General features: G+C 46.1%; 1 protein-coding gene across 13 annotated transcripts in view; it reads left to right on the top strand.

The window, feature by feature from the left end:
* mib2 (MIB E3 ubiquitin protein ligase 2) overlaps window positions 1-13,507 on the top strand; it is a 35,582-nt gene that overhangs the window by 14,687 nt on the left and 7,388 nt on the right. For 6 of the 13 annotated variants that reach the window (XM_078085030.1, XM_040193266.2, XM_078085039.1 and 3 more), the window contains exons 4-13: window positions 1,952-2,058; window positions 3,026-3,220; window positions 3,577-3,719; window positions 4,045-4,152; window positions 4,299-4,403; window positions 4,949-5,111; window positions 5,707-5,840; window positions 6,812-6,960; window positions 7,469-7,625; window positions 8,386-8,540. In XM_078085030.1, coding sequence (XP_077941156.1) covers window positions 1,952-2,058; window positions 3,026-3,220; window positions 3,577-3,719; window positions 4,045-4,152; window positions 4,299-4,403; window positions 4,949-5,111; window positions 5,707-5,840; window positions 6,812-6,960; window positions 7,469-7,625; window positions 8,386-8,540 — 1,416 coding nt within the window. Of the gene's footprint in view, window positions 1-1,242; window positions 1,736-1,951; window positions 2,059-3,025; window positions 3,221-3,576; window positions 3,720-4,044; window positions 4,153-4,298; window positions 4,404-4,948; window positions 5,112-5,706; window positions 5,841-6,811; window positions 6,961-7,468; window positions 7,626-8,385; window positions 8,541-13,507 lie in introns of those variants that run through there. The other 7 variants (XM_078085053.1, XM_078085040.1, XM_078085062.1 and 4 more) reach the window with 2 other exon arrangements.

Raw genomic sequence — 13,507 nt, 5'->3', positions numbered from 1 at the left:
AATGGCTGTTTAAGAAGGTTAGATCTGTTTGCAGTTCATTGACACTGCGGGAGGGGGAACTTGTCGGTGTCCCGAGGGGTCAATGGCAAGTTGTCGAAGCAAAAAAAAAAACCAAAACGAGCTGCACCCCACCCACGCCGTAGCCTGGTGTGAGACCTGAGCCGGATGTGCTCCGTGTTCCATGGCAATCGCAACCGATTTAGCCGGATTAGCATGCTCACATTCTCAGCTGTGCGGTTCAGCGTGTAAAACATTTTCAAACTGAGATGACAGCTGTTGGACGGGGAGCAAACCGAGGCGGACCGGTGGTGCGTTAGACTCTAATGTGGTCTTTCTTTTGTTTAATGCGAATCCTCAGGATATGAGAACACAATAACCCATTTTTAAATTACGTTTCTGATCCCAACGCTGTGCTCAGTGCCGTCGACGGGTCACAGCGTCTTCCATCAGCTCAAAGTGAATACACTCACGCTGCTGCCACACACGTGTGTGTGTGTGTGTGTGTGTGTGCACACATGCTGACAGCGCTCAGGGCAGCACGTGCGTGAACCATATGTTTACGAGGAGGTGGCTGCTGTGCAGCTGGTTAATCGGCTCTTCAGGACACAGACAACACACATGCAGTCCCAGGGAACACACCCGGTCAACGCAGTGCCTGATCCTCCCCTCGCACACCAAGCAGCGTCGTAACAAGCCGCCGCGCTTTTAAGGCGCGGCATCCGGCCCCACCCAAACACTCGCTGGCCTCGCTTCACCCATGCCGTCTCAGCCGTCGAGCCCGAGTCGCAGCTGTCCGTCATTTTCAAAGCACTTACAGAGGGCTTTTTGTACTTTCATCGGCAAAGTGTGGCCAGCGTATCGACGTGTGTCTAATCAAGACTGGTCGGCTCCAGCCCTGATTTGTGTATTCACAAGAGTAAAGCACTCGTGACAGTGAATGCGCACACGGCTGTGATTTTAAGCCAGAGCCATCTTCTTTTAAGGAGAAAGCTCTGAGCCACCCACAACTGGTGCTGCTGTACCAACTCATACCGTCGCCATGTTTCTTTGTTACGCAGATTAGATTCTTTCTTGTGACTTTCTCACGCCGATCCCGGAGCGGTGGCGCTTGCTTTCGGCCGTCTTGTGAGTAGGTGTGGGTCTCTGATCCTGTCTACGAGCGCGGTTGACCTTTTGGCCAAGCAGGATTAGAAAGCTTGATCCCCTGGAAGAGCTGTCTGTATTTCTCGGACGAGCTCCACTGAGGAACAACGTGTCACGGGCAGAGACATCCGTCCTTTTAAGGACTAAAATTATTCTTGGGGCGGTTTCTGGAAAAGTCTGTCACTAACCCAGCTTTGGTATCTTTTTAATCAGTCCTTTCGGTCTGTTCTAAATCGGCTTTGGGCCATGGAGACGTTCTCTCTTATGACGCTGTATCCTGCCATCGCACCCAGGAACCTAGAAAATCCAGCCAGTGACGCGGGGGGGGGCGGGAGGAGTCAGCCAAGGCTAACCTTAAGCAAAAGCCTGGCACGATAGCAACGTAGGTGCAGCCGAGGACTCGATGAGGCGCCCAGAGGACTACAGCTCCCACTGGACTCTCATCTTCCTTTTGAGCACGTTGGATTTTATATGACTGAGTTCATCCAGGAAGCTGTTGGGTTTAGATTGACGCTGGGGTTTGAGCTCGTGGAGAAAGTATGGGAATAGGGAGCTCGTTTGCACCCAGATCTGATCAAATCTTTACAATAAGGTATGTCTGTTTTTAATGCCGTAAAGTGTTCTTGCTGAAATCCTTTCAATTTAAGGAGTGTTAATTCTGCTCATCTCTTAACCACCAGTTCACCACAGGTAGCTCTGTACATTGTAAACATATTGTAATGAATGAAGGAGGTTGTGTCAGGTCTTTGCACCCTTTGACGCCGCTCGGAGCACTTTGTTGAGCCGTGTCTCCGTGCTCCCATCACAGGGTGTGCTTGGCACCGAGGCAGAACCTCCCGCGGATCATCCTCAAAGGAATCTTCCAGGGGGTCAAAGTGGTCCGTGGACCCGATTGGGATTGGGGCAACCAAGACGGTGAGTGGTGTTCTTAACCGCTAATGCCCTTTTACCTTCTTGAGCTGCGCCTCCTTCAAAGTGTTTCACCAACCACCCGTCTGTGATAACATTCTAACCCCACATCTGTTTAACCCACAAAGTGTCGTGTCGGTGTGTGTCTGTGTGCATTTATGTTGCCACTGACTCATCTGAGTCTGTTCCACACATGTGCCTGTGTTTACTGACGTTTTTCTTTCTCCGGCCTCGTGTAGTTTCATATACTGAGACGCCCCTCCACTTAAATAATTTGCATGTTGCAAGTGTTGCGTTTTCGTGGCTTCCACTAATAATCTGCAGTTTTACATTATGTGAGCAACCTTGTCGCTGTTTAGAACAAAACTGTACTCTCTCTGAGCAGGCTAAATTTAGGCTCTTGAATGTCCCTTTTAGGGAAAGAGAGAACGCAATTGTAAACGGCGTCTCCGAGAATGGCAAGGCTCCCTTTTACTGGACTAAAGCGAATGAGTCAAAATGTCCTTTTTGGTGTCTTTGGAATCAAAGCCCTGAGGTTCAGTTAAGTTACTCATCAGGCTTAAGTGCTGGATGGGATAAGCACAGGCAGGAAGCTCAGACACCCCCGGCCCGCCAGTCCGCAGAGTCTCTGCTTCAGCTGGTGCTGATTGGCAGTGAGCCGGCCTGGTGACTTGAAGGTGACATGTTTGATTGTTTAATGGTGACTGATACTCGGTTTATGTCTCTGCAGGGCGAAATGTTCCTTCCACACCTTTGTGTCGGTCATCTCATTTCTCTCATGTGTTCTTGTTGTGCTTGTCAAACTTGATCACTTGTGCCCTCTGTTGTTCGCATGTTTTCCTCCCAATCTTTATCTAACAACTTTTCTCTTTTTAGTGAGATTCATTTGATTTGACTGCCTTCATTTCTCACACAGTGATGCCTTATTTCTTCTCGAATATTCTTGTTTGTATGTGTGCGTTCTTCTGTGTAGGCGGGGAGGGTAAGGTTGGGAAGGTAGTGGACATACGGGGCTGGGACACGGAGTCCGGTCGCAGCGTGGCCAGCGTCACCTGGTCCAACGGCACCACCAACGTCTACCGAATGGGCCACAAGGGCAAGGTGGACCTCAAATACGTGTCCGACGGCCAAGGAGGCTTCTACTACAAAGACCACCTGCCGAAGCTCGGTAAGGCAGAGCTGCTCCTCATTCTAAGGCACTTCTCGCTCTGTTGTTTTAAACTAACTTTTGGAGTCAACAGTATATTCTACAAATATTGACTTTGACGAATAACTTAAAACGAGTCTATCATGTCACATCTTACTGATAAGTGGAGGTCAGCCCTCCGCTTAGTACTTTGTTAATCCAAAACATATTTTGATGCCAGTTTGTGTGACATATAAGTATGTTTTGTTTTATTTTTGCGAGACATTTTTAGAACATTACAACTCTGTAAATATAAATATAATTAGAAAACCTAGACATGCCGACTTCAAAAAAACTAAAAAAAACTCACGCGAGTCTCCAACCTAACACCCGTCCAGGAGAGCATGCCGAGCTGCAGCGCCAGGAGAGTGCTGACGGCCACTCGTTCCAGCAGGGCGACAAGGTCAAATGTCTCCTGGAGGTGGAGATCCTGCGACAGATGCAGGAGGGCCACGGAGGGTGGAACCCCAAAATGGCCGAGGTATTGCACACAATTCCAAACGTATTAACCATAGACTGCTTTACATAACTCCCTGCTGGGTTTGTCTGTAATGCAGAAGTACAGAGTGAGGTTATAATGAACTCTCTTATGTTTGAGACACGCATGTCCTCATAGTCACAACACGTGTGCCCCATGACCTCTGCTTTCATATTATTTATATAAGTGGCTCAGATGGATGCCGGCGCGCGACAGAGTGAAAGGAAACAGAGCGTCCAATTCTCAAATCACAGCTGCTGAAGGGAACATTAAGGTCACAGCCGTGCAGCGGGAGACCCTGGGTGAAACGGCCTGTTTGTGTTCGCAGTACATTTGCCGGATCGGGACTGTACATAGAATCACTGACCGGGGAGATGTCAGAGTCCAGTACAGCAACAACATCCGCTGGACTTTCCATCCTGGGGCCCTCACCAAGGTACTGAGAGCCAGAGGGTCTTACAGCGGGATCTGATGTGCTTCAGAGGACTGTGCCGGGATCATCAGTTTTTCCTTTTTTTTTTTTTTTTTTTTTCCAGCCAATTTGAACATTTCATTAAGTTTGTCCATCTCTCTTTCCACTAGGTGAACACTTTTGGAGTTGGCGAACTAGTCAGAGTATTGGAGGACATCGAGAGTGTGAAGAGACTGCAGGCTGGCCATGGAGAGTGGACAGACAGCATGGCTCCTGTATGCTCATTCGGCCTCATAATAGATTGTAGCCTGATAGCACTAAACGCTACATGATGTGTCAATGTTGGTTATGGAGGCTTGGTTCATGCGAGATGGTGGCAGAGGTGCGGACTCGGGGCACATGACTGTGACCTGAGGTCATGATGACAAAATCAGAAAAGACTTTCGTGAATGAGACTTTCAAATCAGTTATTTTGTCTCACCTGTGTATTCAGACCCCCCCCCCTCTCCCCTCTGTGTGCTCGATGTTAACCGTGTCACAAGTAAAGCCTCATTTGGCAGACAACCCTCTGAATTACGAGTGACGTACTTCCCGATAACTGGGTGTACATCAGGATGTAATCAAGTTCAGCGGCGCTTCCTCAAGGGCGGTCTGGTGATTTACCGGAGCCATGAATAGTTCCAGCTGGATTAGTTTCCCCACTCTTTGTTCCTTTTTATCCACGTCGACCTTGTCCCTTGTTTCTAAACGAGCTGAAAGGCCGCCCCCCTTCTGCCCCCGAAGCGAGCCACATCCACCTGACTTACCGTTGCTCTCCTAGGTGCTTGGCCAGGCCGGGAAGGTGTTGAAAGTATATGCGGACGGCGACCTGCGGGTGGCGTTCGGAGGACAGACGTGGACGTTCAACCCAGCGTGCCTCTCGGCTCAGACCGTGGAGGTGGACGCCAACCTCATGACAGCCGAGAACCCCAACGAATCTGGAAGTAAGCCGAGACGACGGGGCCCATCTCTTGACACTCCAGCTCCAGCTTTACCTTCTGCGTGCATTCATTCACCCTCATTGCAGCTCTGCCTGAGCATGCAGGCTTTCTCGTACAGGTTGCACCGGTGGAAAACGCGTCCACAGTCCCGTTCCTTTCCTGTTTGTCCTTTTTTTTTTCCCCAGCAGTCTGTGTTTACGGGGGATGTCGCTTGTCCAAATGTTCTTCTCCATTTCATGTCGTGATCCTGCATGTTGACAGCGAGAGGCTTCGGCAGCACAGCCGCCTTTTCTCATCATGTCCGAAGTTCCCAGCCGTCTTCTAATCATGTCTTAATCTGTTCCCTGCATGTGTTCACCTCAGTGGAGCTTGACAACAGAGCGATGTGCGTGTGTGCAAATGTTTGTGCACTGCAGGGAGGTGCAGTTTGCAGTCGGTGCTGGTGCTATTTTAGCCCTCTGAAAGGGTACCTAATGTTGTTCACAGTGGACCAATGTAGATGAATTACACTTTTTTTTTTCTCTCTTGTCTGTCCCCTTTTCACAACCTTCTCCTTCTCCCTTCACCTTGCTCTCCATCCGCCTGTGTTTCTGTTCAGGTACCGTCATCTCGGTGTTGGAGAAGCTGCTGTCTCAGTCCACAGAGCAGGACAATCCCAGCCGGCTGGTCATCGAGGCCGCACACGGCAGTGCCAGCAAAGTGCGAGAGTTGGTGCTGAAGTATCCCGACAAGGTTGGTGCTGCACTCCTTCTCTTTGCTGCGGGCCACGGCCCGTTCAGAGAGACCTTTTCCATCAGGACACCAGGGCTGGGGAATGTAGGGCCAAGTTGAATAGATGAACCACATAGGGCAAGGGCTCGCTGTACATCGACATTTGGCACTTGTCTGTTTGATGAAGCGACTCTAGACTTCTCTAGAATCCAGATCTTTCCACCGCACTTTTTAATCTGTTATTATAGTACTGTATGTCTAACACACATGGCTGAGACGCTAAGCTGCTCTTCTTGCTGTTGGGAATGTCAGACTCTCGTATTAAAATATTTTCACTCACAAAAAAGTTTCATATATATCTAGATATAGATTGTGTATTCTATTCTATATAATACAGTAGTAGTATATAATATAATAGAGAGAAATGTCAAAAATGAAATGCATAGCCAAATATCAGATATAATAGTTAATAATTGATCAAACTGATTCTTATAATTGCGTTAGAGTGTTTAGACGCTCAAGACTGATTTATTAAAAAAACAAAGTTGGGGGAGCAAGAGAATGAGCGTGTATTTATATATGTGTGTGTGTGTGTGTGTGTGTATATATATTAATCTATCACATTTCAAACGTCCTTACACACAATGTACTTATTACCTAATTACATTGACCTAATGTAAATGTAAATAAATGCCTTTCTATATAACTTATGACGTATAAGTTTAAATGTAGAGGTGTTTGATTCTTAAAATGATTGAGAGACGTAATGTGTTGCCCAATCAAATAAAAGCACAATTGAAGTCGTTGTTTTGTTACGTTTCTACACGGCTCCATTTCTACCAGGCTTATCGGGATTATGTGTCGAGTGTATGACAAACGTGGTTGTCACTCTTGCCCAGATTATTTCCAGCCAGTCTTATGCTCAGCTCTGTCCGTGTCTGCGCTGCCGTCGCCTCTAATGAATCTTCAAACCCCGGCTGTGTCCCGGACAGGTTGATATTAAAAACCAGGGCAAAACGGCTCTGCAGGTTGCTGCCCACCAAGGCCACATGGAGGTGGTGAAGGCCCTGCTGCAGGCCAACAGCTCCATCGAGGTCAAGGACGAAGATGGAGACACCGCATTGCACTACACTGCTTTTGGGTGAGGATACACACACATTCTTTTCCTTCACACGATCAACTACGGTCCCACACACACACACACACACACACAAGTTGCAGCTCTGCTCCTTGAGGATTTAGAAAGGAGACTGACAGATGTACAGTAGAGCTCCTCCCTGTCCTTCCTTGTAATGTGATAATCCATTCACAGAAGGAACAGCATTAAGTGCTTCCCTAATCACTCAGCTATTTCTCCTCCTCTCACCACATTCACACATGCTCAGGACGTCTCTTGGGGATTTTACACGTGTTGTCAAGTTGTTTTGCAGCAGTGGTACAGCATGTAAACAAAATGGCAGCATTTGGAAATGTTATTTGTGGGATTTAGCGTTCAAACCCCTAAGCTCTGAGTAGCTCTAAGCAGGTTTGAATTAAATAAATGGAAAGCACTGTTCAGACACGTAGAATCACTGAACTCCAATGGATGACAGTGGGGATTAATCTGCATACGCATATTTTTTTCTCTCAATTGTGTCTTCCGGGTTTAGTAATCAGGCAGAGATCACAAGGCTGCTGCTGAGCAAGGGTGCAAATGTCAACCTCCTGAACAACTCCATGTGCACGGCGCTCCACATCGCCGTCAACAAGGGGTTCACCGACGTGGTGCGAGTGCTGACCGAACATTCGGCTGACGTCAATCTCCAGGTGAGGAGGCCTTGAATATCTAATACCAGCATATTGGCATTTAGCGCCCCACAAAACGCAGTTTAATTCCGGTGTAGTTCAAGTGGCGTTACTGCGTTAACGTGAAAGGATGAGCCAGTTATGCTTTCATGTTCACTCACATCTTTCTCTTGTATGAAGTGATAACCCGTCACACTTTAATGATATACACGCTAAGTAGCGTCAGAAGCGTTGATTTTTCCTACAGTTATACCTAAATACTTTTTGTTCAGAAAATAAAAACATTGTAAATGAAATAAACGTCTGTGTTTTAAATATCCAGTTATATTTGTTTTATCCCAAATATGTGTTTTTAACTTAATATTTCTATTTGAATGGCAAACTCAAACAAATGCGACCATGCATGATGTTAGCATGTCACCCTGCTTCCTTTCAGCCCTCATACTCAATAAAGCAGTTCTGTGTGCCTTTTTAAGGCATTTTCCGGACTGTCTAACAAGCCTGTAACCAGGCCCCGAATCCAGTAACAACATTGTTTTTCTGCTTGAGTGGTGTCATACGCCGTACAAAACGTGGTGCAGCAGCGGGCCAGAGTGTTTGAGTTTGTGCCTTTTAGAGAAATAGAATGTACTCAAGCATCCTTCACATTAATGAAGATGCAAAATGAGTATACAGTCTAGTTTTCAGTATTTAGTGATAATAATATTGGTTACAACAATACTTGTAATAATGCAACTGCTTTACTTGCAAAACAAAAACTAAAATGTTCTCCCCCAATCAGGATTCATATGGGGACACGCCGCTCCATGACGCCATTGCTAAAGATTTCCGAAATATCATCGAGATCTTGGTCTTGGTGCCGAACATCGACTTCACACAGCAGAACCACAGAGGCTTCAACCTGCTGCACCACGCTGCCCTCAAAGGGAACAAACTGTGAGTAGAGAGCGAGAGACATATTATGAATATGCGGTGTTGACACATTAATGTGTCGGTCTTGGCATGTTTAGTGAACCCCAATCGCCGCAGAGGAACAACTCGTGTTTGGGGCTTAAAAAAAACGGCGCTAAGATGAAAGGTTTGAGAGAAAAGATGAAATAGAGAGACATTTATACAGACAATTCGAGACAAATGATGAGCTTTTTTCAACATCAACGCATGTCAATTTTTCAAGTATGAGTCTTAAAATGAGCATGAATTGCCTCCTTACAAAGCTTGGTTGTGACTTAAGCGCCACACTTATAATATTGACGTTAGCTACTGAAACACGTTTTTTGACTATTTCAAGAGAACCGGTTGGGATTTTCTTGGGGCCGTATTTTTCACGAATGGCTCACTAACCAGCCATATGCGTCTGCATAACTAGGTAATGGTTAATAATGGTGAAAGGAGGAACGGATCAGTATTGGATTGGTCCCATTTTAAAATATTTCTGAGCAGGTTCAGTGAGAGAACCACAATTTCCAACATGTTTTCTATCCACACAAAACCGTCTCCCAGCATTTGAGTCACAGCCATGACATGACAGCCATGTTTACTGGACGTATACTCCCAAGATCTAGCTCGCCATCGAGCGTATGTGCGCCAGATGAATCTAACTGCTTGTCAAAAGTCCCTGTAGAGTGTTCTGTTCTTTCAGTTTGCTCTGTCTCGGCCACTTTAATGCACGTATGTGCCTGGGAAATGATGGTTTATGAGCGTGTGTTCAGATGAGGACTCGCGGGTCGACTCAACGCTATGCGTTACAGATGGAGAGCTCATCTCCCACGCAGCTTTTGCTGCGGTCAGCAGGCTGCTAGTCGATATCAGGCAAAAATGCAACATTTGCTTTTGCGCCCTGGCTCGCCACACATCGACTTTTCCTCCAAATCTGTCCCAAAGTGCGTTCAGGGAAGTCATCTTTCAGCAATGCAGAACCAGGGGTTCATGATTGGATCTTTTTAAAAATATTTTTTCCCCCCCAAACAGATCCGAACAGTTTACCAGATCAGACCCCAGGAAAGAGCTGCTCATCACAGCGGCCATGAACGCTTTCCTCACTCGGCGAGAGGGCTTGTGTCACTGCTTGTGTCACACAGAGCTTATTGAGAGCGTGACGTGAAACACATTTGTATTTTCCGAATACACCCTAAAATGACACCAGCAGCGAGCTGCTGAAAGATGAGCTCAGCTATTTTCCTCCACAATGCGGAGCTTGAGGCCAAACATCAAAGCGGCCTCTCTGACACCTGTCAGAAAGGCTCCATTGTCTACTGACTGTTATTTTTTGGGGCTTGTTAACACTGGAGCTGCTCAATCACAAGCTTAGCATTGACGTCACACATAACTGAAAGTTCCCACAACGATAAGGTTTCCTTCTTCACAAAACAACATTCTGTCTGGCTCCTCCTTTGGTGTGTCCGTGTTGGCCTCCGTCCACGTTGCATCCCACACAGTCCAAGAAGAACAAACTGAAAGTTCTCAGCAGCGGCATCGATTCATTGATAATCTAAATATTACGTAATACAAATTATGTGATTTATAAAAAAAATTTCATCCAATGACTCAAACCAATCGCAACAGTTGTGCAGTTTGTCCTTTCGATGTGGTATTTAGAGACTCTCTACGTTGTGCAGATGGAATGCATGCATTGCTGCGACTGACCTTAGATCATTGAAGCTGTCAAATTATTCAGTTCCATTTCATACTATTATTTTTCTTGCTATTTTCAGCAGTGCAATCGATTCATTACAATAAAGTGCTTTGAAAACCCCCTTGCCGGGTGTTTTCTTTGCGTTAAATGGTAAATAGGACAGTTGGTCTCCTCACAGGCCCCTGTGACCACACAGAGGTGGAATTTGTCACGCTGCCACGATGAGTCTCTGCTTCTTTGCTCCGGGGCTTTTACAGCCTCATATGAACTTTCCATCCAAAATTATAACAAAACCATGCAATGGGAAATTGTCCATTTAAACCTTTTTAAAGGCCGTGAGAGCAAGGAAGCAGGAATGACAAACACCAGTAGCCCCTTACATGTCCACCCTTCATTGTTTCACTTAGAGATTTGTTGTGCATTTGGTGCATGTTGTTAGATTGTTGAAATGTTGATTCCAAGGAGTGGAAGCCCTGTTAATGTCATTAGTAAAGACTTTCAGGCTGTGAGCAGATCGCCACAGCATGGTTCTCTGGATATTTGCCTGCAGCCTTTCCACCATCTACTTATGCTACTTAAGTACTAAACCAGCAAAATAACCAAAAGTCAATCTATTTATCCCGCCATAGGACAGCTTTTGAGGTGCTAGATTCTGCCCCGGCAAACGTCACCTCCATGTGAGCCACATTTCTCCATCACTCCCAACAACCAGCCCGCTCCAAGCTGCCATTGTGCGCACCTTGAAAATGCTCCTACTAAAGATCTAACCTCAGAAACTATGCAAACAAATGTAAACAAAGCAGGGATAAAGAAAAAAAAACAGCAACAGAAATCCAGAAAGGAATAAGAACGGAAGCGGATGCTGCACTAGACGTCATTTAATAAATGTCCAATCTGTTCAGGCAAGTGTCATATGTGCAGTGCTGTGAGTTTATGATGCGCTCCCCAGCATTCAGTCAGCGTGACGTCGGCCGCTTCGCCGGGAGCAGAGACGCAGGATTTACGGTGTTCAGGGTTGGCTCGGTCTAGCGGTCCAGTCATATATCATCAGCAGGCCTGCGGTGCGTTTGGACAGCACAGGTGATGTGTGTTCGCTGCAGGTTTTTACTGTTTGCTCTAGAATTTGAAATTGCAGTGTGCAGTTTGAATGTGCGGAGGAATTTGTCTTTTTGGAGTACATTGAAAAGAATGTGCCTCCAGTTAGCCAGGAGACGAGTGGAGACTTTCTTTCCTCCGCTTTGAAAGTAAAGATCATCCATTTGAAGTAGTTTTCTGTTTGCGTGATGCAGCTGTTGCTCTTGGTTTCGTTTTGTGACGGAAAGATGGGAAAGTTGTGTTTATTGGCCTATTTATTTATTGTGAGGAAATGGAAAAAGAAGGCCAGAGGCCAAGTTCACACAGTCTTGGGAAAGAAAGAAACAAGGCAAGCAGCCAGACTTCCTCTGGAGTTTTCATCTTGACAGACGAGTTAAATGGATAGCTGGGGATCGGGTGGTCAGTCTGTTTTCACGTACTGGATTTCTCCATCTTTTCCTCTTATCACATTTCTTTGCGGCTTCTTTGATTCCCCTTGTTTTCCCCCAACGGTTCCTAGTTACTCCTTATCCAGCGTTACATTGTGTCTTTTTATAATCAACTGACAAAGACTGACATGGATTTCCCAGCATACTTCCTCTCACTGCTATAGTTATCCGTAAAATGCTCTCAAGTCGAAGAAGCGTCTCTCGTCACGGTACATTTCCCCAGCTTTTATCAAGCTTTGATCCAGGAGCAAGTTGCACACAAGCATTACGCAAACCTCCAAAAATAACCAAATGATGAATCCGCTCTCCAGAAAAGTCGTTAGCAGCGTCCCCGAGATGCCCTCTAGCTGTCGTTTGTGAAAGCGTGTTTTTGTGCAAAACCGCCCCGAGTCTGAATATTCATGAACACACACACACACACAGCGGTGAGGATTATGGAAATAACGCAGGGGAATGAGGCTTGGTGGGTGCAAAGCGAACGCAACTGACACGTCCGTGTCGCCCTGCGAGGGTGAGCTGTGTATCCAATCGATGGCGCTCTGGAGAAGACTCAAAGGCAGAAATTATATCGCCCTCCATCAATACCTATACATACATACATACACACACACAATGACACATTTAAACACACGCCCACGGAGCTGCATTGCAGGTACAAATAACCTCCAACACAATGTCCCCCCCTCTAACAGCCTTTAACCTTAGTAATAAAGCCAGAGGAGAAGCCGACCATACGTGCATCAGAGCAGCCTGTTCTCCCGGCGTTCGGGCCCCCGGCAGTGCTTTTTAAATAAATCAGCCATCTGCTGCTAATGAGCGTGTGAATTTAATAATTTGTTGGTTATCATAATTTTAAAAAGCATTAAAACCGCACCTTTTTACACTGATGGAAAAAAATTTCATGTTCCCCCGTGTGGTTTTGGGAGCATGTATGCAGTGTATAATAAAGACAATGACACCACCCGGATGCATTTGGTTTAAGGGAATTGGGGTGCTGATGAGCAGAAATCGGTGCATCCGTCGTTGAGTCACAAAAACAGTTTTTATTGAGAGAGATAAATAGTTGTATTTCAGGTAGAATGAAAGTTTCACAGTACATACTAATGGAAGCACAGTTGCAAATTGGGGATATTGAGTTGCCTTGTTGGGGATGTGAGATTTGACCCTGAATCACTTTTAAAATAAAATACATAAAAGATAAAAAAAAAAACCAATAGTTAGTTTTGACTACTTATTCTATGTGTTACACGGGTTTGTTTTTTTACTTCTTTTTTTTTGTCCTTTTTATTGCTGGATGGTTTGAAGAAGCTTGTACACATTACTGGTTACCCAATGCTCAAGTTGGATTAGTTAGTTTTTTCTTATTAATAAGGGATAACAGGGAGTCAGTCTGTTGAGTGATGAGAGTCCAAAAAGTGAGTGTTTCGCTGGAAGCAATGAGCATCTCATCCGAGTGTCGTCTGTCAGTCCAGCATCCAGAAAGCAAAGGTTGGGTCACATGGCAGCAGAGCTGGCACGGTGGCCCGCCAGCTTCCCGGCGACTCGCTGAGGCTGAAGGCTTCAATTTCACACGCCATGAAGCAGACCCGGCGGCAGAGCAAGGGAACGAGACGGCGGTGCAGCATCAGCCCGCCGCGTGAATCACTGCGCACACGCAGAAAGAGCTAAAGTTGTAATGGTCTCACTTCACTGGATGTGGTGTCATTTACCGGAAAACTCCTCATGTCAAAGATGACACGCTGTTATCT

This window comes from Gasterosteus aculeatus, chromosome 2 (genome assembly GCF_964276395.1).
Source record: "Gasterosteus aculeatus chromosome 2, fGasAcu3.hap1.1, whole genome shotgun sequence".
Taxonomy (NCBI): Eukaryota; Metazoa; Chordata; class Actinopteri; order Perciformes; family Gasterosteidae; genus Gasterosteus; species Gasterosteus aculeatus.
The sequence above is the reverse complement of the archived record's forward strand: the minus strand, read 5'-3'. Positions and strand labels throughout refer to the sequence as shown.